At 42.8% G+C, this 25,136-nt stretch overlaps 1 protein-coding gene and 1 pseudogene across 4 annotated transcripts in view; one reads left to right on the plus strand and one right to left on the minus strand.

Annotated features, from left to right (window-relative positions):
- The window catches only part of LOC148110164 (interferon-gamma-inducible GTPase 10-like), a 78,743-nt gene extending 66,784 nt beyond the window's left edge, over positions 1-11,959 (plus strand). For all 4 annotated transcript variants that reach the window (XM_087862409.1, XM_087862410.1, XM_087862412.1 and 1 more), the window contains one exon: positions 6,951-11,959. In XM_087862409.1, coding sequence (XP_087718535.1) covers positions 6,951-7,118 — 168 coding nt within the window. In that variant the 3' untranslated portion in view covers positions 7,119-11,959. The remainder of the gene's footprint in view (positions 1-6,950) is intronic.
- On the minus strand, positions 10,254-19,425 carry LOC123780268 (interferon-gamma-inducible GTPase 10-like; annotated as a pseudogene).
- Positions 19,426-25,136: the final 5,711 nt, after the last annotated feature.

Raw genomic sequence — 25,136 nt, forward strand, 5'->3', positions numbered from 1 at the left:
TGGGGCTGCCTGGGTTTGTGTTTGAGTCAGAGCAGATGCCTGCTCATGGTTCACTTGCCAGGACTATTGTCACACCACACAGCAGGGGCATTCTCTATATGTTGTCCCCTGAGGCTTTAGTTGTTGTGCCTGGCCTGCAGTCAGAGCAGATATCTGCCCCCAGTCTGTCTTAGGGTTGAGGTGGCCCCCCAATACAGGGCTTTCCCTTTGTGCAGCCCCCAGTGAGGTTTTTGTTAGTGGGCTGCACTGGAAGGCAGATCAGATGTCCGTCCCCAGCCCACTGCTAGGGCTGTATTTGAATTTGTATGTGTGGTTATCTTCCTTTCTCCATGGAGTAAAGGTCACTCTGGAGCGGAGCAGTGCATTGTTGGGGCTGCTTGCAGAATGAGAAAAATCAGGAACTGCTTTAGAGGGACTCCGGCTGGATGGGGTAGATTGATTGAAGCAAGTCAACTGGAATACATGGAGGTGGGGTGCATGGTGTTAAGGTACTTGTCAGTCCTGGTCCCTACTGGGGCTATATGAAGGATGAGACCTGTCTGGAGATGCTTTGGAGGGATTCCTGCAAAAATGGGGCATGTTGGATAGGGAGGGTACACTGGAGAATGTGGGGATGGGTCACATGGTGTTAGCAAGCTCTGTGGCAAGTATTCATGCTGGTTGCCTGGTGTTCTGGTAACTAGGATGGGGTGGGTAGAGAAGTGGCACTCACCAGCTTGTTTGTTCTTGGAGAAGTCTCCTAAAGATGCCTGTCCCTCCAGTGCACATTCTGATATTAGTAACAAATCTCCTTCCTTTATACCCTAGGGGCTTTTGTGACTGCTGCTTCTATGCTTATCTCCAAAGGGCTGTTTGTTTATGCTATTTAAGGTTTAGGGTCAGGTTCCTACTGCCACTGGCTCTTCCAGAGCTGATCCAGTTGATTTCTAAAATACCTGGTGTTAAATGCCACTGATTGTGGAATGAAATGAAACAAAATAAACAACAACAACAAGAACAAATTCCTGAAGTTAAGCCCCACTGGTTTCAAAGGCAAATGTTATGGGGACTCGAACTTGACACAGGTCCCCTGTGTTGGCGTGGGTGATAAATGTGCCACACTCTACCTTGTTTGACGTGAGAAACATATTAGCAGTAACCGGGCCCACAGTTAGCTTTTATTTCTTTTTTTTTAATAATAATATTTTTTATTATATTATGTTAGTCACCATACAGTACATCCCTAGTTTTTGATGTAAAGTTCCATGATTCATTACTGACGTATAATACCCAGTGCACCGTGCAATACGTGCCCTCTTTAATACCCATCACCAGCCTATCCCATTCTCCCCCCGCCCTGGAGCCCTCAGTTTGTTTCCCAGAGTCCATAGTCTCCCGTGGTTCATTACCCCTTCTGTTTACCCCCCCCCATTCTTCTTCCCTTTCTTCTCTAACCAATCATCCTATTTCTTATGTTCCATAAATCAGTAAAACCATATGATAATTGTCTTTCTCTGCTTGACTTATTTCGCTTAGCATTACCCGCTCCAGTCCGATCCGTGTCACAGCAAATGTTGAGAAATTGTTCTTTTTGATGGCTGAGTAATATTCCATTGTATATATGGACCACATCTTCTTAATCCAGTCATCTGTTGAAGGGCATCTCAGCTCCTTCCACGATTTAGCTATTGTGGACAATGCTGCTGTGAACATTGGGGTGCATATGGCCCTTCTCTTCACTACGTCTGGATCTTTGGTTAAATATCCAGTAGCGCAATGGCTGGATCATAGGATAGCTCTATTTTTAACTTTTTAAGGAACCTCCACACTATTTGCCAGAGTGGCTGTACCAACTTGCATTCCCACCAACAAAGTAGGAGGGATCCCCTTTTTCCACATCCTCTCCAACATTTGTTGTTTCCTGCCTTGTCCATTTTTGCCATTCTAACTGGCATAAGGTGGTATCTCAGTGTGGTTTTGATTTGAATTTCCCTGACGGCTAATGATGTTGAACATTTTTTCATGTGTCTGTTAGACATTTGTAAGTCTTCATTGGAAAAGTGTCTGGTGATATCTTCTGCCCCTTTTATGATTTGTTTATTTGTTTCTCGTGTATTGAGTTTGAGAAGTTCTTGTAGATCTTGGATACCCGTCTTTTATCTGTAGTGTCGTTTGTAAATATCTTCTCCAATTCTGTGGGTTGCCTCTTAGTTTTTTTGACTATTTCCTTGGCTGTGCAGAAGCTTTTTATCTTGACGAAGTCCCACAAGTTCATTTTTTATTTTGTTTCTCTTGCTTTTGGAGATGTATCATGATAAAACTTGGTGTGGCCAATGTCAGAGAGGTTGCAGCCTATGTTATCCTCTAGGATTTTGATGGATTCCTGTCTCACATCGAGGTCTTTCATCCATTTGGAGTTTTTCTTTGTGTATGGTGTGAGAGAGTGGTCAAGTTTCATTCTTTTGCATGTAGCTGGCCAATTTTCCCAGCACCATTTATTGAAGAGACTGTCTTTTTTCCACTGGATGTTTCTTCCTGCTTTGTCAACGATTAGTTGCCCAAAGAGCCGAGGGTCGATTTCTAGGTTCTCTGTTTTGTTCCATTGGTCTATGTGTCTGTTTTTGTGCCAGTACCATGCTGTCTTTGTGATCACAGCTTTGTAGTACAGCTTGAAATCCACATTGTGATGCCCCCAGGTTTGTTTTTCCTTTTCAACAATTCCATTGCGATTCGGGGCCTTTTCTGGTTCCATACAAATTTAAGGGGTGTTTGTTCCAATTCTTTGAAAAATCTCATTGGTATTTTGATTGAGATGGCATTGAAAGTATAGACTGTTCTGGGTAGCAGAGACATTTTAACTATGTTAATTCTTCCAATCCATGAGCATGGAATATTTTTCCATCTTTTTGTGTCTTCTTCAATGTCTTTGAAGAGTGATTTGTAGTGTCTAGAATATAGATCCTTTACATCTCTGGTTAAGTTAATTCTGTGATAACGTATGATTTTTTGGTGTAAATGGAATTTACATTGTAAATGGAATGGATTCCCTAATTTCTCTTTCTTCAGTCTCATTGTTCTTGGATAGAAATGCAATTGATTTCTGAGCATTGATTTGGTATCCCGCCACATTACTGAATAGCTCTATAAGTTCTAGGAGTTTGGGAGTGGATTGTTTTGGGTTTTCCATATAGAGTATCATGTCATCTGTGAAGAGAGACAGTTTGACTTCTTTGCCGATTTGGATACCTTTTATCCCTTTGTTGTCTGGTTGCTGTTGCAAGGACTTCTAGTATTATGTTGAATAATAATGGTGAGTGTGGGCATCCATGTCGTGTTCCTGATCTTAAGGGAAAGGCTTCCAGGTTTTCCCCATTGAGAATGATATTAGCTGTAGGCTTTTCATAGATGTTTTTTATGAAATTGAGGAATGTGCCCTCTATCCCTACACTCTGAAGGGTTTTAATTAGGAAAGATGCTGTATTTTGTCAAATGCATTTTCTGGATCTATTGAGAGGATCATATGGTTCTTGACTCTTTTCTTAATGATTTGAGCTATCACATTGATCGATTTGTGAATGTTGAGCCACCCTTGGATCCCAGGGATAAATCCCACTTGATCATGATGGATAATCCTTTTAATGTACTGTTGGATCCTATTAGCTAGGATCTTGTTGAGAATTTTTGCCTCCATATTCAGCAGGGATATAGGTCTGTAATTCTCCTTTTGGATGGGGTCTTTGCCTGGTTTGGGGATCAAGGTAATACTTGCCTCATAGAATGAGTTTGGTAGTTTTTCTTCTGTTTCTTTGTTTTAAAACAACTTCAGGACAATAGGTATTATTTCTTCTTTGAATGTTTTGGAGAATTCCCCGGGGAATCCATCAAACCCTGGAGTCTTGTTTTTCGGGAGGTTTTTGATAACTGCTTCAATCTCTTCATAATTAATTGGTCCATTTAAAAAATTAATTTCTTCCTGTTTCAGTCTTGGTAGTTTATAGGTTTCCAGGAAGGCATCCATTTCTTCCACGTTGTTTAATTTATTGGCATCAAGCTGTTGATAAAAATTTCTAATGATCCTTCCTATTTCATTGGTGTTGGTTGTGACCTCTCCTTTTTCATTCATAATTTTATTATTTTGGGTCCTTTCTCTAGTCTTTTGAATAAGTCTTGCCAGTGTCTTATCGATCTTATTTATTCTTTCAAAGAACCAGCTTCTAGTTCTGTTGATCTGCTCTGCTCTGCTCCTGGTTTCTAATTCATTGATCTCTGCTCTAATCTTGATCAACTGCTTTCTCGTGCATGGATTAGGCCTATTCTTCTGTTCCTGTTCCAGCTACTTGTGGTGTGAATATAAAAATGGCCTTTTAGATTGTTCTATTCTCTGACTGAGGCTTGGATGGCTATGTATTTTCCCCTTAGGACTGCCTTTCCAGTGTCCCATGGGTTTTGGATCCTTGTGTTTTCATTCTTGTTGGTCTCCATAAATTGTTTAAATTGATTTTTGATTTCCTGGTTTATCCAATCATTCTTGAGCAGGATGATTCTTAGTTTTCAAGTGTTTGAGTTTCTTCCAAATTTTTCCTTGTGATTGAGTTCCAATTTCAAAGCATTGTGGTCTGAAAATATGCCAGGAATAATTTCAATCCTTTGGTATTGGTTGAGACCTGTTTTGTGACCCAGAACATGGTCTATTCTGGAGAATGTTCCATGTGCATTCAAAAAGAATGAATATTCTGTTGTTCTGGGGTGTAGTGTTCTATATATATCTATGAGGTCCATCTGGTCTAGTATGGCATTCAAAATCTTGTTTCTTTGTTAATTTTCTGCTTAGGTGATTTGTCTATTGCTGATAGTGGAGTGTTGAGGTCCCCTACTATTAACACATTTTTATCTATATGTCTCTTTATTCTTGCTTAAGAGTTGGCTTGTGTATCCTGCTGCTCCCCTGTTGGGGGCATAGATATTTATAATTGTCATATCCACTTGTTGGATACATCCTTTAGGAATAATAGAGTGTCCTTCTGTATCTCTAACTACAGTCTTTAGTTTAAAATCCAATCTGTCTGATATGAGATTTGCTACCCCAGCTTTCTTTTGAGGTCCATTCACATGAAAAATGGTTTCCATCCCTTCGCTTTCAGTCTGGATGTATCTTTAGGTTCAAACTGAGTCTCTTGTGGACAGCAAATGGATGGGTCATGTCTTTTTATCCAATCTGCAACCCTGTGGTATTTTATGGGAGCATTTAGGCCATTCACATTGAGAGTGATTATTGAGAAATATGATTTTAATGATGTTATGTTGCCTGTGAAGTCTTTGTTTCTATAGATTGTAAATTTCTGTTCTGTATCACTCTTGGGGCCTTTTTACTTTTATAGAACCCCCCTTAATATCTCCTGTAGGGCTGGTTTCATGATTATGAATTTTTTATTTGTTTTTTGTCAGTGACTGATGATTCTGGAAGGTCCTTATCTCCCCATCAATTCTGAATGACAGCCTTGCTGGATAAAGGATTCTTGGCTACATGTTTTTCTCTGAAAGAGCTTTAAAAATGCCCCCCCCCCAAACCCTTTCTCTCATTCCAGGTCTGTGTAAGCAGGTCTGACATAATCCTAATATTTTTGCCTTTCTATGTGAGAAATTTCCTTGCCCTGGCCACTTTCAATACTGTATCCTTGGATCTAATATTTGCGAATTTCACTATGATGTGACGTGGTGAAGGTTTGTCGTGGTTGAATTTGGGAAGAGTCCTCTCTGCCTCTTGGACATGAATGCTTGTTTCCTTTGCTAGATTGGGGAAGTTTTCAGCTACAATTTGTTCAAATTTCTCTTCTAAACCTCTCTCTTTCTCCACCCCCTTGGGGATGCCAATGATTCTGACATTGGAACATTTCATTGTGTCAGTAATCTCCCATAATCTACATTCTTGAGATTGGATTTTTTTGAGCCAAGTTTGTGTTTTAGCTTTCTTTTCTACCATCCCATCCTCCAAATTACTAAATCGTTCTTCTGCCTCATTTACCCTGGCCGTCAGAGCATCTACTTTTGACTGCATTTGATTCATAGCATTTTTAATTTCTGCCAGATTCGCTCTCATTTCCGCCCTTAGAGATTCTATATTCTCTTAATATTTTCGTTAATATTTTTTTCAAGCCTACACATCATCTTGACCATTGTTACTCAGAACTCCATTTCTGATAATTTGGTTATATCCATATCCATCAGTTCTGTGGCAGAGGCCACAGACTCATTATCTTTTCTTTGGTGGGGGTGATTTCTCCTTCTCGTCATTTTGATGAGGAGAGGTTGCGGGGTTGCCCAGAGCCCAAATTATTGACCAGGACCCAGGCAGTGTTCTCTTGTTTTATAGGGACCTTAAGGATGTGGGCTTCTTGATTTTTCAGCCTGCCTTCTGGGGGAGGAGACTGCCACGTCGATACTCAGGCAACCCTGTTTGGGTAGAGTCTCCCTGTTCCCTGCGAAGGGGGATGGGGATTGGCACAATGTGAGCTGGTATTTCTGGGCTTTTGTTCTCTGGCGGCTTTCCCTGACGGTTTTCTGTGCCTCTTCTGAGAGTCAGAGCAGCAGTGGCTGAATCCTAGCCTTTGTCTCAGAACAGAGAAATCGCAGTCTGCTCTCCACTGAGCTCTCCTGGCCTCTTTAACCCTGTTTCTGTTGGTCCTGCTAAAAACCCTGCAGCTGGCGTCCCAGCCCTCACTTCCAGGGCTGGCACGTCTCTGTCCTTTGTGTTTCTAACACTGCCAGCTGCCAGCCGCCCCCGTGCACACTCCCGGGCTCTCTGTTTCAGTGAGGTTCACGCGCACTCTGGAGCACAGGTTTTCAGTCTGGTCGTGTGCACGCTCCTGAGCTCCCAGTCTCAGTCCGGTTCTAGTCAGCGCTCTGGAGCTCAGGTTTTCAGTTTGGACGTGCACGCATTCCCAGTCTCACAGTCTCAATCTGTTCTCTTGCAGGTGCCCGTCTGCCAGTCCGGCCACTGCCCAGTGCAGGTGGCTACCGCTTCCTGGCACCCAAGCACGAAGGCTCCCTCCGCCTTCTGTTTGTCTTCGGATATCTGTGCGCAGATTCACGGCTCCCCGCTTCCTACCTCAATACTCAGTGCTGGAGATGTTCATTTGTAGAGATCCAGATGTATCTTCCTGCATCTCAGGCTGATTCCATGGGTTTTCATAATGGTCTGTACCTATCCAGCTTGGCTCAGGGGACCAGCTGAAAAAGGGGACCCCTATTCCTCTGCCATCTTAACTCCACCCCTCCACAGTTAGCTTTTAATAAAAGTTCTCTGTCATTATAATTATGCAGGAGAAAAGGCATCCCAACAAAGATCACTAAAGTTTACCCTCTCCTTTCTTAATGATGACTCCCAGGAAGTGATTTCATTTGTCCCTTGCTATGTCGATTTAGGATTGATGCATTAGGAGAGAGAGGCCCAAGTGGCTTGATAGCTGGAGTTTTCATATCACCTGTGCTAATCATGTCCTACTTCTGAGAAAGAGCATGTCATCTCACAGCTCCTAAACAGGAGAGAAGTTAGGACAGTGGTAGTTTTACCACTGACAGAGCTGGTAAGAAGACTACAAGATGTCTTCAGACAGGAGCACCAAGGATCATAGGTGAGGAGTTTCCCTTTCCACCTACAGCAACTCTATGATGGTCCAAGTCATGATTCCCAAATTCAGGTCATTAAAAGGAGTTTTGTGTTCAAGGAGGGGGGGAGGTCTCATGGGAAACAAAATGTTTCAGGCACAGTGAGATGGTAGTGAGAGTGCTGAATGACAGCAGCTCACCCCAGATTCCAAAAGTGATGGCCAACAATTACAGAAGCTCTGGGGGAGCTTCAGAAGCCACCTCAGGCAGAAACTGCCTGAGTCTTGGATGCTGACCTGATAACAACCCCAAATCACTCACAATCATTGATCAGCTGGGCTTATAGGTCTTGGTCTGCAGACACCTCATAGCTCTGTCTCCTCCCCTGGGACCCTAACACTACTCTACCCTTTTAATAATCCCCTCTTTCACATTTTGCATGGCCAGGAGAATCTTTTAGGTTTTTCATAAATGCCAGCCAGGCACATGAACATTGTTGCTCGCTCTAGGACAAGAATGATAAAAGCAAACCACTAAATCTTATTCCACTACTTTCACCTTCCTCTGAGCTCTTCCTTCTCAAAAGGAAAATTCATTTGCCTGTCTCCTCTGGAAACAAGAGAACTTTAAAGTAAATTCCACAGCTGTAAGTATTTGATAACTTTGGTTTTATCGCAAGTGTCTTTTCAAAGGGACCCATACAAGACCCATTGGATTTGCCTTTTGCTGTTTTAATGAAAAGGCACTGAATTGGGAAGAAGAGGCCTAGGGATCTTGAAAAGGTCATGACTTCTAGAGAGGGGAAGGTTGTAACAGTTCCAATGCTGTCCATATCTGGTTGATGAGGTGAAAAAGAAGGATTTCCTCAGTGTCCTTACTCTTTATAAGGACAGATGGTATCTGGTGGCAAGATGACAAGCAGCCTGGATCCTGAGAGTGTAAATCCTGCATTGAGAATGCATATCAAAGTTTAAGGCATGAACATTTTTAAATGCAATGTGGCTGCACAAGAGGGTCAAGAGCTCCTTCCCTTTGAATGTTTCACACATCTGTTATGCATGAGACAGCACAATCATTCACTTCCTGCCTTACTGACTCCCTTCTTTCCTCCTGCAGACATTTCCTGAGCAGTGGGGCAGCACAGAGTGGTCAGGGCATTTTGAAACACTAGTGCCCTCCTCTATAACTCTGTTCCCTCCAGTCTCTGGGGAGAGTCTTCAGAGTAATGAGAGGTCTGAGAGACAGCATCCCCTTGTACATCTCTTAAACCATAAAACATCCACCTTATACCAGAACTGGGGAAGAAGTGGGAAAAGTCACAATTACAGTAACAGCAGGAATAACAATCCTTGAGCCCTGAGGCTGATATTGCTGTTGCTTACCAGTCCCTGTTTCACAGGTTTTTTGCAATATTTGGGTGGAAGTAAAAGGCATTATTCTTCCAGCTTGCCTAATTCAAATCGCCTCTGCTTTCAAATTCCTTTTTTTTATTTATTTTTTAATTTTTTTAATTTTTTATAGTAATTTTTTATTATGTTATGTTAGTCACCATACAGTATATGCTTAGTTTTTGATGTAATGTTCTATGATTCATTATTTGCATATAACACCCAGTGCACCATGCAATATGTGCCCTCTTAATACCCATCACCAGCTTATCCCACTCCTTCTGAATTCACCTTCACTCTCTCATATCCCTTGCCCCTCATTGTGCCCAGTTCACTGATCCCTCAGCCCAATTAATGTTGATAAATTCTTAGAAATATAAACCCTGTGAAATAAGTCAATCAGAGAAGGACAATTATCATATGGTTTCACTCATACGTGGAATATAAGGAATAGCACAGAGGATCGTAAGAGAAGGGACGGAAAACTGAATGGGAAGAAATCAGAAAGGAAGACAAAACCATGAGAGACTCTTGCCTCTGGGAAATGAACTGAGGGTTGCGGAAGAGGAGGTGGGTGGGGGCTTGGGGTAATAGGATGATGGGCATTAAGGAGGGCATGTGATGTGATGAGAACTGGGTCTTATATGCAACTAATGAATCAATGAACACTGCATCAAAAACTAATGATGTACTACATGTTAGTTAATTGAATTTAAATTTAAAAAAATTTTTAAAAAGAAATATAAACCCTGACTTTGTTCCCTTCCCTCTGTTCCTCAACAATATCTGAAAATATGACTTCCCAAAACATGTCCCTAATCCTCTTTCAACTTCCTCCTTCCTGCTGCAGTGCCCTACTACACACTACAGTATTCACTTAGACATTTCCCTGACTTGTGCATTTCCCTTAGATTGGTGAAGGGGGTATTAATATGATGCGTGGAGAAAATCATTCATAAAGAAACAAAGGAAAACAGTTTCCTTGATGGTACCAAATGTTTATTATCTGAGTCAATCAATCAAATGAAAACTACCTCATAACTGGTAGAGATTAATGAAAAATATGGGTGCATTTCTGTCATGATTTAAGCAAAATAATCCAGGGAATGCACAAAGAGCCCATGGTCAAATTCCCTTTGCATAGCAATGGATTATCCAAGTGGAACAATGGTTTTTCTCCAATGGAGACATTCTCACCACTTTAAGGAAGATACTACCTTGGTGGTGGGTAAAAGATAACCACAACCCTACTCGTAGAACACAGGGTCTGAGACACATGTGTTATTCAGTTAGGCATTCTGACGCATCTCTCTGGAATCTTGTGAGACTTAAGTTCTCTAAAGTCTTACACGATAGAATTTTAGCATCATCAGCCACTTTATTCATGAATTTCAAATGTAGAAAGTAGATTTTCAAAAACTGGCAAAGAGTGGACGAGATGCCTCCATTCATGAAGCAATGGCCTTCAAGCACACTTCATGGCCTTGGCAGCTATGCAGTCATTCTTCAGAAGTAACCAGAAATTCAAGGACTTGGTAAAACTCTTAATCTCTTCCACAGACATGACCAGCTTCCCAGCAGTCCCTTAGATTGACTTCTCATCCAAACCAAAATGGCTCTCATAAAGATTCAAGCACTTCTCCTGATGAGACAAATCAAAGTCATGGAAGCAGGCCATGAAGGAGTTGAAAGTGAAAGCCAGTGATTTCAGGGCATCCAGCCAGATCTTTTCTTGAAGAAAGCTGTCTCCATTTCAATGGAAGCATCAGACAAATTGGGCAACAGGAACACAAAGGTGTAGTGCTTATGAACAGGAGACTCCTTCAGCAGGGTCTCCTCTCGTCTTGGGTAATCAGTCACCCAAATCAAATTTGCCAAGAAGTTGCCTGTCTCATGCACTCTGATGTCACTGAGACTTGTCAGGCAGTTGTCTTTTATCCGCTGAAGAACTCTCTCTCTCCCTTTTCAGGGACCTGGCCTTGTTTTTCTCTTCATTATGTAAATCATTGTCCACCTTGGCTCTAACAAAGTCAAATTTCTCACCTAGCTCCATAATATTTTGATCCAGAAAAACATTATTAAAATTACACCATGAGGAAGCAACAATGATGAAGAAATCAGAGTTAGCAAATCCCACCATTTCAAGATACATATGTGGAAGGAAATATGTTGAGATTCCAGGCAGGTCCCAAAATGTCACATAGGGATATTTTGGATTTTGATAGGGCGTTTTCTTCAAGGTGGTCTCCAAAACTCCAACACTAGCAGAACTCTCCTCTTCATGACTACAACCTCACAGGGCATTGATGAAACTGGACTTCCCAGTCCAGATTCCCCAAACACAGCCATATCCAGAGGAGTGTTCTCTGCTTCCACAAGTGATTCCTGAGTTACATCAGCTACATCTTTTAAATTGGCCTCTTAATGGGCTGCATGAATTCTAGCAAGGTTTCTGAAGAGAGGATCCCCCTGCCTTACTGATTAATGTAATGCGATAGTCACAGGGAAACTTATATAAAGGAGGCAAGGCTGAATGCAGAAAAGGAGATGAGAAGAGTTTGGAGTAAAAATACAGAAAGATGTTGGGGCGCCTGGGTGGCACAGTGGTTAAGTGTCTGCCTTCGGCTCAGGGCGTGATCCCAGCATTATGGGATCGAGCCCCACATCAGGCTCCTCTGCTATGAGCCTGCTTCTTCCTCTCCCACTCCCCCTGCTTGTGTTCCCTCTCTCGCTGGCTGTCTCTATCTCTGTCAAATAAATAAATAAAATCTTTTTTAAAAAATCCAGAAAGATGTAAGAAGGACCACAAACTAGGGAATTCAGGCAACTTCTAAAATGAAGAGAAGACAAAAAATTGATTGTCTCCTGGAGCTTCCTTGAAGGAATGAACCATACCAACACCTTGATTTAGCACCTGTTGGTTTCATTTTAGACAACTCCCTTCTAGAACTATAAGTGAATAAACCTGTGTTGTCTTAAGCCAATAAGTGTGTGTAAATTTGTTGCACAAAAATGAGAAACTAATGCAGACTGTCTCCATTTTCTTGAAACCTCAATACAGGAACCCAAAACCTTTCCATTGTGTGGGGAAAATGAGTCAGGCCAGCACACTGGGGATCACAGAAGAACTGAAGACATAGCTCACTTCCCATCCCCTGCAGCAAATAGGGGCAGGACTTGTCTTCTGGGAGAGGTAGGAGGCAGAGAAAAGCTCACCACGTTGTGTGTTCCATTAAGGGAATGGCTGAGCACATAGTCCTTGTGGTAATAACTCTCCCAGGTCAGCTCAATGTCCATTTGCCTCACTAATGGAAAAATTTGGGTGGGATTTAGAACATGTGACAGGAAGTGGCAGAGGAAGTAAATAAGAGCTCTAATTTTCTCTATTCAATGCTGCACTTTTTGAAACATATGTACCTGATTATATCATGACAATTCAAGGATGTCATTAGTACGTTACTGATGGGACCTTTTATAATCAACTATGAGTGAGGAAACTGTGATTTTAAAAATATTTATATACATAAGTTTGTCTCAGGGAGTACCAGTGATTTTACTTGTAGAAGGGTGCTCAAAGTTCATCCCCATCCCACTTGTCCTGCAAAGACAATTTTCAAAGAGGGAAAATCATGACTTTCAAACAAATAGAAAATGAATATATGTTAAGAATTTTATTTAATTACTAACAAAAGAACCAAGCAGATGATATTACTAGTTGAATGAAGAATCCCCCCAAAAAAGACATTTATTAATAATGAATATTTCATTTAAATAATGAAATGAATATTAAAATGGGTGAGAGTGCTATATTCTAAGATGAGGGTGGTAAGTCAATGAACCTCCACAGACAGACTTTATTTATATGACTGCTATGGATTGAATGTTTGATTCTTCCACAAAATTCATGGATAAAGTTCCAGCTCGAAGTTATGGTATTAGTAGGTGATCATTTGGACAGTGCCTTAGCTGGGAGAGCAGAGCCATCATGACTGGATTAGCTCCCTTTAAGAGAACCTAGAGAGCAAGCTTGCCCCATCTAGCATGTGATGTGACAGGAGGAAATGTCCACCTCAGATCTGAGCTCTCAGCAAACACCAAATCGACAGGTGCCTTGATCTGGGTCTTCTTATCGTCCAGAATTATAAGTAATAAATTTTGTTCCTAACCCATTCATCTGTTATATTTTGTTATAGCCCGAACAGATGAAAAATATGCCCAACAGAAGATTTATTTTGCCTTGCTACCATTGATCAAAACTCACAGAATTTTGAAATGGCTGTAGGGTATTGAAGGATGGATAGCATTAAAAACAAAACGTAGTTGTGCTAATGAAGTAAGCCAGTCAGAGAAAGACAACATATGATTTCACTCAGATGTGGAATTTAAGAAACAAAACCAATGAACATGTGGGAAGGCAGAAAAAGAGAGAGGGAAGAAAACTATGAAACTCTCAACAGTAGAGAACAAACAGAGTTGATGGAGGGGCCTAGGTGGGGGATGGTCTAAGTGTGTGATGGGTGGGCACTTGTTTTGATGAGCACTGGGTGTTATATGTACATGAAGAATCACTAATTTCTACTTCTGAAACCAATACTACACTATATGTTAACTAACTAGAATTTAAATAAAAATTTCAGTAAAAAGGGGGGGGAAAGCACAATTTCCAATTGCGGACACCCAGGAAACATTCTGATTATTCCAACTTTTCTTACAACTTTCTCATAAAAAAAGAAAAAAAAAGAAGCATCTTCAGACTATGGTGTTCTCTTCTCCAAAAACTGTCATGAGAAGCTGGATGAAATCTTTAGTTCTCTACCAGCCAGAACTATACCTCAACCCTCCAAACAAAAAGCCAGCATCCCATCATAGCAGGTGCACAGTTTGCTCACTCGCCAACTCTGTGGAGGAAAGGGTTTCTGATGTTAGAGATCGTGAATGTTTTCACTAACACAACAGAAAATTCTGAGTTGAGTAGTATCTCTGGAACTCCTGCATAGGAACACACTGCAGACCTGACCTCCCTGGGAAATACAGGCACTGGGTGCTCCTGAGATCATGGCACACAGCAAGAGGTATACAGCCTGTGTCCTTCCTGGGTAAAGTGTGAAAGACTAAAGGAGGGATGACAGCCTCTGACTTGAGCTCCTCCCTCAGGAAGACTTGGCTGCATTTACAGAACATGAAAGTGAAACCATCATTTCTCCACAGAACAAACAGTTCTAGGAAAAGATATATAAAAGTGTTTGGACTTCAGGGGCCTCAAGGAGTGAGTGGAGGGCAACAACAGGGGCCATGAGAAGCAGGTTTCTGATAACCCCTGTGTGGTCATCTAGCCCAGAAACCCGTGGGAGCACTGGGGATAGAGAGGAAGCAAGTTTCTAAAGCTTCCAGTGAATGAGAGAAGCATTTCTATCAGAAAGGGGAGGGACTATAATAATTCTTCATCTTTCTGTTTCATTCTTGTTGCCGACTATCACTTTGTCACCCTTGGGCATGGACAACCCTGGCAGGTCATGGGGTCACATTTTACAAACAACTTAAACTACCAAGAGGGGTTCTGGGAAATTTGGTAAGAGAGTAGCATAGGGAGACACAGAGATGGGGGGAACAGCCCCTAAGATTTTTATGGAAGATAAAGAGGAAAATATCACAGATTCTTTAAAAGAAGAACTTAGGGGGATTTTTTGTATCAGATAATATTTATTTCAATATATAGGATATAAGACAGTGGATGCTGGCACAGAGGTACACCAACTGGCCCACAGAAAGGGACACAGAGCCCTGTATAGGATTCAGGAATGGGTGGAGTTCTGTGGCTTGGGATAAGTACATGGAATGTCAGCGGGTATAGAAGACACCATCTAGTAAATACAGCAGACAAACTGGTTCTCCATATGGACAGAGGTTACTGAATCTGTACTTACATCACTTATGATAATCAACTCCAAATGGATATAAGAACAAAAATTTAAATGGATACTCAAGAAGAAAATACAGCTGTTCTTAGGGAAAGATTTCTTAAATGAGATACCATATAAAGATACCAAGATGACAGCTGTATAAAACAGAATGACCAATGTGATACCTTTGATGACATTAAAGTGAAAAGCTTCTCTTCATGAAAGCAAATGCATAGAGAACATCTAAAAATCTCCACAAATCTGAAGAAGATATTTGCAAAAATATAGTCAACTAGTATCAATTGAAAGCAGGTATTTTAAAAACTCCAGAAATCATTAAGAAACAATCCAGTATGGAAGTGGGCAAAAGACATGAACATTTTTTGAAAAATAAACATGTTTGGGGAAAAAATAGAGAACGTGCCACAGATTAACTATGAATGAGACAAATGTACATCGGTGCACTAAGAGATGACTTTCAACTGGAAAATTTAAACATTTAGACAATATCTGGTATTGGTGAGAATGTAGGTTGATAAACTCTCTGAAACATGGCTGCTGGGAATGTAAATCAATACAATCACTTGAAGAAACGGTATGTCTGAATCTTATAAAATTGCCCACTAGTGCACCTCAGTACACATCAATGATACTCTTAAGACTATACCAATGAGTCATGCTGCAAAAATGTGCAGGAGACATGTGGACGTGTGCTCCTAGCAGCAGTCTTCATAACTGTGAAAAAAAGAGAGGTTAAGCATTAAGAGAGAATAAATAAATGAGTTATACAGTGTTAAAAGAAATGAACCATAGTTATACAGAGAGGAATTAATCTTTTAGTATAGTGTTGAGATTAAATATTAAGCACACATAGAATTCCCCTTAAATAAAGCTTCAAGAAAGTAAGCAATATACTGTTTAGGCATGCATCTGTAAGTGATAACACCACAAATAAAATAATCATAAACACACACTGCATGACATTGTCACCAGGGCTGTGGACAGAACTGGAGTGTAGGAACACAGAGGGAGGTAGAAGTTGTTAGAGATGTTCTAATTCTTGGGATGATTGTTCAGTGTGTATGTGATTGTCATATTACATGAGTAAGTAAAAGATTTAAAATAGGGAAATATCTCAGTTCTCTTAGATTGTTGCTGTATATATTCTTCTGTGTATACTTGGTCCTGAAACTCTCCCTCCTGCTATAAATTTTGGGGGCATCAGAGAAATGCTCTCTGACATACAGAGACAATCACTGCTATGATGGGAGAAAGACTGAGAAATCATTCAGGGAGGAGGCAGGGGACAGAGAAACTGAGATTCCAGGTAGAACCAACTGCAAGGCAAAGCTGCAAGCTCACACATGAACTTGACAACTGGCTGTGGATGAAGATGAGCACTTGCAGACATCCAAGTACAGCTCTCAGTAGGAAGGTAGGAAATACCTCTGAGACTCCGGTACCCTGGCAGTGATGGGGCTCTTTGTATCAGGTGACAGAAAGCTCCCAGTCAGGGGCTCCCCAGGGCTGGGCTGCTCCCCAGCAGTGAGTGAGAATCACTCTGGGGCTGCTCCCCTGTTTGGTTGGCTCTGGTCTGCAGTGTCTTCTGCACCCAGTGGACTGGGGCCTGATGCCCTCAGGGTCCAGAGTCAGGGTCCAGAGTCAGACTTGCTGCTTCTAAGTCAACACTAGGAAATCAGGCAGTATGGTTTATGAGGATGTTGTTACAGTCTCTCTATTCAGAGGAGAGGGAATTCAATTGCTTCTTATGCCCAGAGCAGAATTCCTGCCTTTTGCAGACAGAAAAGGGGCTCAATCCTGAGAATAAAACATATTTGTGTGGACATGTACACACATTAAAACTGGCACTCATTTGAAAGTGCCTCATGCCTGAATCCCTTGCTCGTTTATTTGTTTGTTTCAATCTTTTTAGGTTTAGGTTGGGAACTTAAGTGTCAGTGATATCAGGAAGGATTGATATCATAGTCAGCAGTTTGCAAGATAACTGGGGAGAGGGAGGTGAGAATAATGAGCTAGAGTAGAGTCTGGGAGGGGCCAAGGAGGGTGGGATTTAGAAGACTATGAAAAACAAGTTGAGCTTTGAATCTGCCTGCTGCCCAGCCCCAAACTGGCTGCTTATTAGGAGACTGACACAGACTTGCACCCATGAGCACAAACATTGTGAACCTGCTGTTAATGACCAAGGGTAGGGACTGCACATAGGTGCTTGACAGATTGCCCCACTGGCCATTTACAGAAAGCTTTGCAGCTGAGACCGAGCTCACAGCTCCTTCTCCTCTGGTCAGGAGTGGCCGCAGTGCTCAGTGGGCTGAGACCTGATGCCCTGAGTGCACATCTCACAGTCCACAGTCAGACCCTCTGGTCCTGAGGCCCCTGTGATCACATGACCCTTCCTCAAGACAAGTGGGTGAGAACAGACGCAGGATAGTCACTCTAGGGCCCGTACTAAGCGGAATTGTTCCCTGGACACGGGCACAGCTGCTGCCTCTGCAGGTAAAATCCTTACCCGGCCAAATAGGTTGTCTGCAGACCTCTGCAGAGGCACCTTCTCCACACAGAGCAGGAATCCATGGTAGAACATGGAGTCCATGAGATTCCTACAAAAATTGTAGGCTTCATTTGGGGCCACACTTTGCAAAACTTTTCTAGGTTTGAGTCCTTGTCTCCGGGCTAATCTGTCTCTTAGACACCTGATATGGTTTGGAACTGAGTGCAGATGAATTTGTGAGGTCCATGCAGGCAGTCAGATTCAGTTTCTTTGGGGTGTATCATCTATGCAGAAACAGGAAAAGAGTTAGCTTCTCTCCTCTTTCTTTCTCCCACCACCTGCATTACACAGAGGGTCATAGCTGGGGGGAACTAGGGAGCTAAGAAAGTTACACATACGTAGGACAGTTGCAATCTAGCTCATGGCTGTGGGTGGTGAATGTCCCTCAGGTAGGAGGGGCCATCTGGGGCTCACTCATACTGACTTCCCTCTTGGGATATTGGGGAGAGGCACAGTCAGGACCTGTTGGCCTCATACCTGTTTGGTGACAGACAAAGAAGGGCAGTCCAGCCTCTTTCTTCAGAGATTCTCTGAGCTAGGAAGACCATGTCCAGTCCTTATGATTGCCCTGTAGGGAAAACACATCCCTTGCAATAGGCTTGCCTTCTCTTCTCCACAACTTGTTAGCTGTGCTATTCTGACACAGGGGAGGGATCAAGTGTTGTGATGCCATGTTCACAGTCTCTTGGCTGCATAACAGTTGTATACCTTGTTATGGACATTTGCAAACTTGGGAGACACTTTGTAAAGAAGATCTTTTCTATCACCCTGTTACAGTCACAAGACCCCTCCCTGGGGCCTCTCTCTTGTCCACAAACACCTTGGGGAGCTTTCCCTTCTCCTTCCACATGAGAATGAGGATGTGACATTCACTGAGATGTTGAGCAGTTGCCGAGAGTCACCCAGTCAGTAGTGAGCAATGCTGGGTCTCAAGCCCTCACCTGGTTAAAGGAGGTGCATCACATCAGGTGAGGTCACAGCTGGGGTCAGAAAGGAAACTCCACAGTGGATGTAGCTTCTGCACCCTCATCTCAGCAGGTGGAAGCCAGTAAGTCCCTGAGCTGGGCAGGTCAGGCAACCACAGGGAAGATGTGCTCTCATCTGTGGGGCCAGCCTCACAGGGACTGAATATGGACTTCTTACTGGTCTGGGCACAGACCTCAGAAGATATGACTCAGTCAAGAAGTGTCGGGGCAACTCCACACCCCCAGCCTACTGGGCTCTGTGCAGACCCCACAGTGATGACCAAGGTGGGGGTCCTGCAGACACTGTATTTCCCCGGCCCTCCAGAATGAAAATGAAACCAATGCATCCTTTTTTTGAGAACTGAAGTCATTTCCAGAGATAGAACCTGAAACTGGCCCTGCCTGAACTCCCTCTGCTGGGGCTAGGGCTCTGCCACCACCTTTATCCAGAAAGAATGGATCTCTGAGCAGGAGAGGCATTAAACCAAAAAACCCTAGAGAACTTCATTGTCTTTCCCACCTCCTCTTTCCCCCTTTTCTCTAGGCTCTTCCTAGGACAACCCCAACCCAACATAACTCCCTTCCTTTTTCTGGAACATTCTGGGCCTGGAACCAGTTTTGGATAATCCTAGGGGGAAATGTTTCTGCCTGAGGGCTGGAGCCTTCCCCAGGGAGGGGTAACTTGCCAGGAGAACCACTGATGTCTGACCCATCACAGTCACGCTCTGCTTCCTCAAGCAGGTAACTGAGAGAGCTCCTAAAACCCAATCTGGCTAATAACCCTGCTTGTGTGAAGACATGAAAGGTGGACCCTGACACCGGGGCAGGAGAGGTTGGGACCTAGCTTATCCATTTCACTGAATATTCATAGCAGGGCTCCTCTCTGACATTCTTCAGAGCCAAAACTTAGCACCTGAACACTTTGTCTGTTCCAAACCCATCCAGCCCTCCAGTGTGGAGGCAATGTACCTCTCATCATCTTCCAAGGTCAGTGCTGGCTTATTCAACACCATGCCCATTGAGCATGTGGAGCTTTGTTACATATCCTTGAAATAAATCAGGATATTGATTTCACCTTTGTCTTTCCCTATGACGAGATGGGGAATAAACCTGGGACTTTAACCCATATTGAGTATTGGGCTAACAAAAGTCCTTGATGCCTCAGACTCCACATCTAGTATAAGGTGGGTCCTACTTCTCTGTGAGTCTCTCTAGTTGGTGCACAGGATAAACAAGCGTGGTGTGACCAGTATGGGAAATCCACTAACATGTGTTCTCATTGTATGTCTTAGGTGATGAAATCTTTTTCTTGAGAATGACCAGCATTTCAAAAATTGTTAACTGATTAGAACACATGAGCATGGAACAAACACCAATTATGTAGTGAAACACAGTTTCTTCTAATGTGTGTGTCTTTGTATGTATGTCAAGTGTGTGCTTAGTTCCTATGTGACATTTATCTCTTATTACTGGTCTCATTCTGAATACTTTGGAAGACATGCTCACAGGTCTGGTTCTCCTTCTAAGCACTACTGCCTTCTCTAGTTGAAGCTGCTCCCTGGGTTCCCTCCATAAAGGCCTATGTCCCTTTTTAAAGGGGACACTCAGCTTCTCTTCAGAGAGAGAGAGACCAGAAGTATAACAAGAATAGGGTCTGTAAAGAAAAGAGAATGGAGGGCCACTTGCATCTCTGGCTGATCGTTGACATTCTTTCTTCAACTTCTGGGTCAGTGCTCTGAGCCTGGAGGCTCACAACACCAACACTTGCACCCTGACCACTCCTGGAGGACCCTGCATAGTCTCATAAAGGTACCTAGTCCCAACCTGGCCTGTTGGACACACATGGGTACTGTAGTGCCCTGGAAGTGTGCTGGGACTAGAGCTTGGTCAGGAGTTTTGTGCAGTGTTGGCCAGCAGCAGAGGCCAGGATATGAACCAGACAAGCAGGCAGTGGAGGGGCAGGGAACTGGGACTGTGGGATCTCAAGCATCATCTCCAACAGGGCCCAACACAGGTGCTCAGGTGAACAGACAGGTTCAAACTCCATAGTTCGTTGAGATGTGGTCATAGAAATGGTGCAGAAAAGTGTAGGTTTCTGTTCACTTCCCAAACCCACTTGATGCCATCATATTCTGTCCTAGCCCCCATTTGCTTTCCTCAGGGGTATGAATTAGGTGGCTTCAGCTCTTCAGGTCACAGACTTAAGGAAGAAAATTAAATTTGTCAGCAGTAAATTAAAGACATACAAAAAGTACCTTGTGCTTCATTCATCTAACAGAAATGGTCCAAGTTCTACTGGGAGCTAGGGTCACTGGGCAAGGGAATAGTGGAATTAATAGATAATAAGCACCAAGACCTGAATGTGTATATTTATACCAAGGATTTAAAATGAGTTGCAGTAATACTTTCTGGGACTTTAACCCATTCTTTTATGTTAGTCTCAGCCTATTGACAGTGGCTATAGTGTCTGGAAAAGATTGGGGCATTCACCTGGGTCCCTAATACTAGTGGTTAGCCAGCATAGGCATTGCCATGGCCAGAGCCAATGCTGTGGCTGGACTGGCCCTTGTACTTCTTATGATTAGAAGACACACCTCAACAAAACAATTAGAGAACTTTGAAAAACAATGTGTATTACTCACGGGTGCTAGAGGGCACATTGCATGCGTGGTGTCACACAGCAAGGTTGAAGGGAGAGAGAGAGATGTGGACTTGAGGTTCTGTCTTATTGGGGCTGAAGTTAGGATGCCCAGCATTTGGGGGGTTCACTCTTTTTGGTGCATTTAAAACAAAAGAGTGATAATTAAAACATGGGAAGGGGATAGTTAGCAGAGTGACTCAGGTGGCCAGTTATCTAGGACATCCAGGGCTTTCTAAGAAGAGAATTTCATGGGTGGAGTGACCAGGCTTTTTATATAGTCATGTAGTTGGTGACATGTTTATTTGAATGGATGTCTTGGAAGGGATGCCTTAACATCAGTGTCAGGTGTGCACTTTACAAACAAACAAGCTAATTGCCAGGGACTTACACTATACCTGTTGAGGAGACAGGGATTTTTCAGTGAGCTAATAGAGAGGTCAGGGTGATATGATATGTGTGAAGGTTATAATGAGATTTAGAAAAACATGGGGAAGGATTCAAGGACTCCTGCCCAGTTCTTGTCCTTTCTGGCTGGCCTGGCCCCAGGGCATTGTCATAGCATGCTCAGAGGCAGAAGAAAGCCCTTCACACAACCAAGTCAGTGAGCCTGGAACTCACCCAGGATGGCAGTTGAGGCCTCCAGCAACCTCCATGACCCCCATAAACAAGACCTATTTTTTGGGGGGTGGGGAAGGTACAAGAGCAGTCTTAAAGAAGGTTTTGGTGCAAGGGCAGGGGCAGGGGCGATACTCTTAGGAAACTGTGATAAAAGAGACTTTATATCCACCACCACTCCTGACCACTCTTTCCTCAACCTCCACTACTGCCTTTATGAACAAAGTACACAGTGTCCTCTAATGTGGCAAACACAGGATTTCAACTTGGTAGATAAGAGGTAAAGGATGAGGAGAATCAGAATTGGGCCTGAGGACAAGATGATTATCTTGCTACCACAGATTTCCCTCCCACTGGTCACTTCTATCATTCCAGAAGGTTCCCCCAGCCCAGAGCACTGTCTTTCTGGCTTCTAGACAGCTCTCCCCATGCATGCTCTGCCCTACCACCATGCCATTCACCCCCTAACCAAGCTCAGGGCACCTCCCCATCCTGCAGGAGGAGGCACCATCCTCACTGATCTATTGCACCTCAGGTTTGTCACAGGTGCCCCTAGTGAAGGACCCTGAAAGCTTTGTGGGCACAAGCCCTGGGGGATTCTGGTCCCCAAGCAGATGGGATGGTGATCACATCATATTCCCATCATCTTCTTTCCCTCTGAACCCCTTGCATCTCCCAATCATTTTGTTAGGCATCTGTACTCCAAATGGGGGTCAAGTTCCCTACAACAATTTCTGAGAAATGGGGACACTTTGTGGGATTTTCCCTCACACTTACAATGTGAAGTGAGGATTAGAGATGAGGGAGGACTATGATTTCCATTCTCTCTCCAAATTAGGAAGGGTGCATCCAGGGATGGTTAAATGGCAGTTGATAGCAATAAGTGGACCCATGTCCCCAGGAGAAGCATCTCAGCATCCAGCAATCCCTCAGCCCCTAGGGCTGGAGATTCAACAATAACTAGGATCATCCTCCCATCTTGTTCAGACAAAAACACAGAATCACACTGTAGATCAAATCTTGGATCTTCCATCATTGTTGTGCAATTTGAGGCTTGTTTCTTGTCTTCAGAGACAGTATTTCTTCACCTGTAACCAGGAATAATAATATCCCTTTTCTGATACAGCTTGGGGAAGAGTAATCCAGAAAAAGCATGCAAAAGACCCAGCCTAGACAGACTCACAGACACAGGACCTTCATATACTATGGTAAGAATTGGAGGGAATAAGAGGAACCAGAGGAAATCCTCCTCAGAGATCCTATTAAGACCACAGAGGATTCACTGAGAGATGCTAGGCACCCTGCTGAGAGAGCTTCACCTGGGTCAGACCATGAAACCCTCACTGAAGCCCTGAGAAGTAGGTCCCATGGCTTTCCTGCTGCACAGTGAAGAATACTGGGACTTGGTTTTCAATGTGAAAATATTCATGTTGCTTCAGGAAGAGCTTGTCTCTTGGCCCATTCCCTCAGTGGGGAGAGTGAGTCCAGGCCCTGGCACTGAATGCAGCCAGAGGAGTCTGAGGAGCAATGAAGAAAATAGAACCCACCCCAGGAAATGTGATCTTGAGTGCCCCAAGAAGACAAGCATGAAGCACCACCATGAGGCATATAATATAGATAGTTGTGAAACTTATACCAGAGAAGGGACAGTGAGCCTTCTGGGGCAGAACTTTAAGCAGATGGATATGAGGATGGGTCTGCAGAACCTTCAAAGGGCCCCATAGGTTGGTCTGACAGACAGCCCTGCATGGAACAGAAGGTTGTCATGGGCTCACAGGGCAACCTCTTAGCCAAAAAGGTCTTGAATTCTAAAAATTTGCATTCATGCATATAGGAGTGGTAAATTTTAAGAGATATTAGCAAGTAGGCACTCATAACTTGTGGCATGTTGAAAGCCTTCCAGTCCAGAGGACTGTGGGTAGCATCCAGGAGGAGAGTCCACCAGGTTATCTCAACCAATTCTCCTTCCAAATCCAACCTTATAAAATGCTTGCAATCTCACTGCAGGGTTCATACTATAAGAGGAAACTACATTCACATAAGATCTTAAATTCTTAAAATAACAACAGCAAACAATAATAAACAATCAATACAAACAGAAGTGTTGACTTAAAATTGGTAGGAAATTATTTGGGAACTTTGTTGTGACTTAGATGTTCAAGTTGAAGAGCTACAGGCATTCCTTAGGTATGCAGTTAGTGTTGGGGCATGTGATGTGATGAGAAATGGGTGTTATACAAAACTGATAAACGTTGGCTAATTGAATTTAAATTTTTTAAAAAGAGAAAAAAGGAAAGATATCAAGTTTTTTAATGTTTTTTTATTATATTATGTTACTCACCATACAATACATCCCTAGTTTTTTATGTAAAGTTTGATGATTCATCAGTTGCATATAACAAACAGTGCACCATGCAATATGTGCCCTCCTTACTACCCATCACCAGCCTATTCCATTCCCCCACCCCCCTCCCTTCTGAAGCCCTCAGTTTGTTTCTCAGAGTCCATAGTCTCTCATGCTTCATTCCCCCTTCTGATTACCCCCCTTTCTTTATCCCTTTCTTCTCCTACCGAACTTCCTAGTTCTTATGTTCCATAGATGAGAGAAACCATATGATAAATGAGTTTCTCTGCTTGACTTATTTCACTTAGCATTATCTCCTCCAGTCCTGTCCATGTTCCAAAAATGTTGAGAAATCTTTCTTTTCGATAGCTGAGTAATATTCCCTATTATATATGGACCACAACTTCTTAATCCAATCATCCATTGAAGGGCATCTCGGCTCCTTCCACGATTTAGCTATTGTGGACAATGCTGCTATGAACATTGGGGTGCATATGGCCCTTCTCTTCACTACGTCTGTATCTTTGGGGTAAACACCCAGTAGTGCAATGGCTGGATCATAGGGTAGCTCAATTTTTAACTTTTTCAGGGACCTCCACACTGTTTTCCAGAGTGGCTGTACCAACTTGCATTCCCACCAACAATGCAGGAGAGATCTCCTTTCTCCACATCCTCTCCAGCAATTGTTGTTTCTTCCCTTGTCAATTTTTGCCATTCTAACTGGCAGTGTGATTTTGATTTGAATTTCTCTGATGGCTAATGATTTTGAACATTTTTTCATGTGTCTGTTAGCCATTTGTATGTCTTCATTGGAAAAGTGTCTGTTCATATCTTCTGCCCATTTTATGATTTGTTTATTTGTTTCTCACGTATTGAGTTTGAGAAGTTCTTTGTAGATCTTGGATACCAGTCTTTTATCTGTAGTATCATTTGCAAATATCTTCTCCCATTCCGTGGGCTGCCTCTTAGTTTTTCTGACTGTTTCCTTGGCTGTGCAGAAGCTTTTTATCTTGATGAAGTCCCACAAGTTCATTTTATCTTTTGTTTCTCTTGCCTTTGGAGATGTGTCATGAAAAAGGCTCCTTTGGCCGACATCATACAGGTTGCTGCCTATGTTCTTTTCTAGGATT

This window comes from Ursus americanus, chromosome 5 (assembly GCF_024610735.1).
Source record: "Ursus americanus isolate L20-20 chromosome 5, mUrsAme1.1.p, whole genome shotgun sequence".
Taxonomy (NCBI): Eukaryota; Metazoa; Chordata; class Mammalia; order Carnivora; family Ursidae; genus Ursus; species Ursus americanus.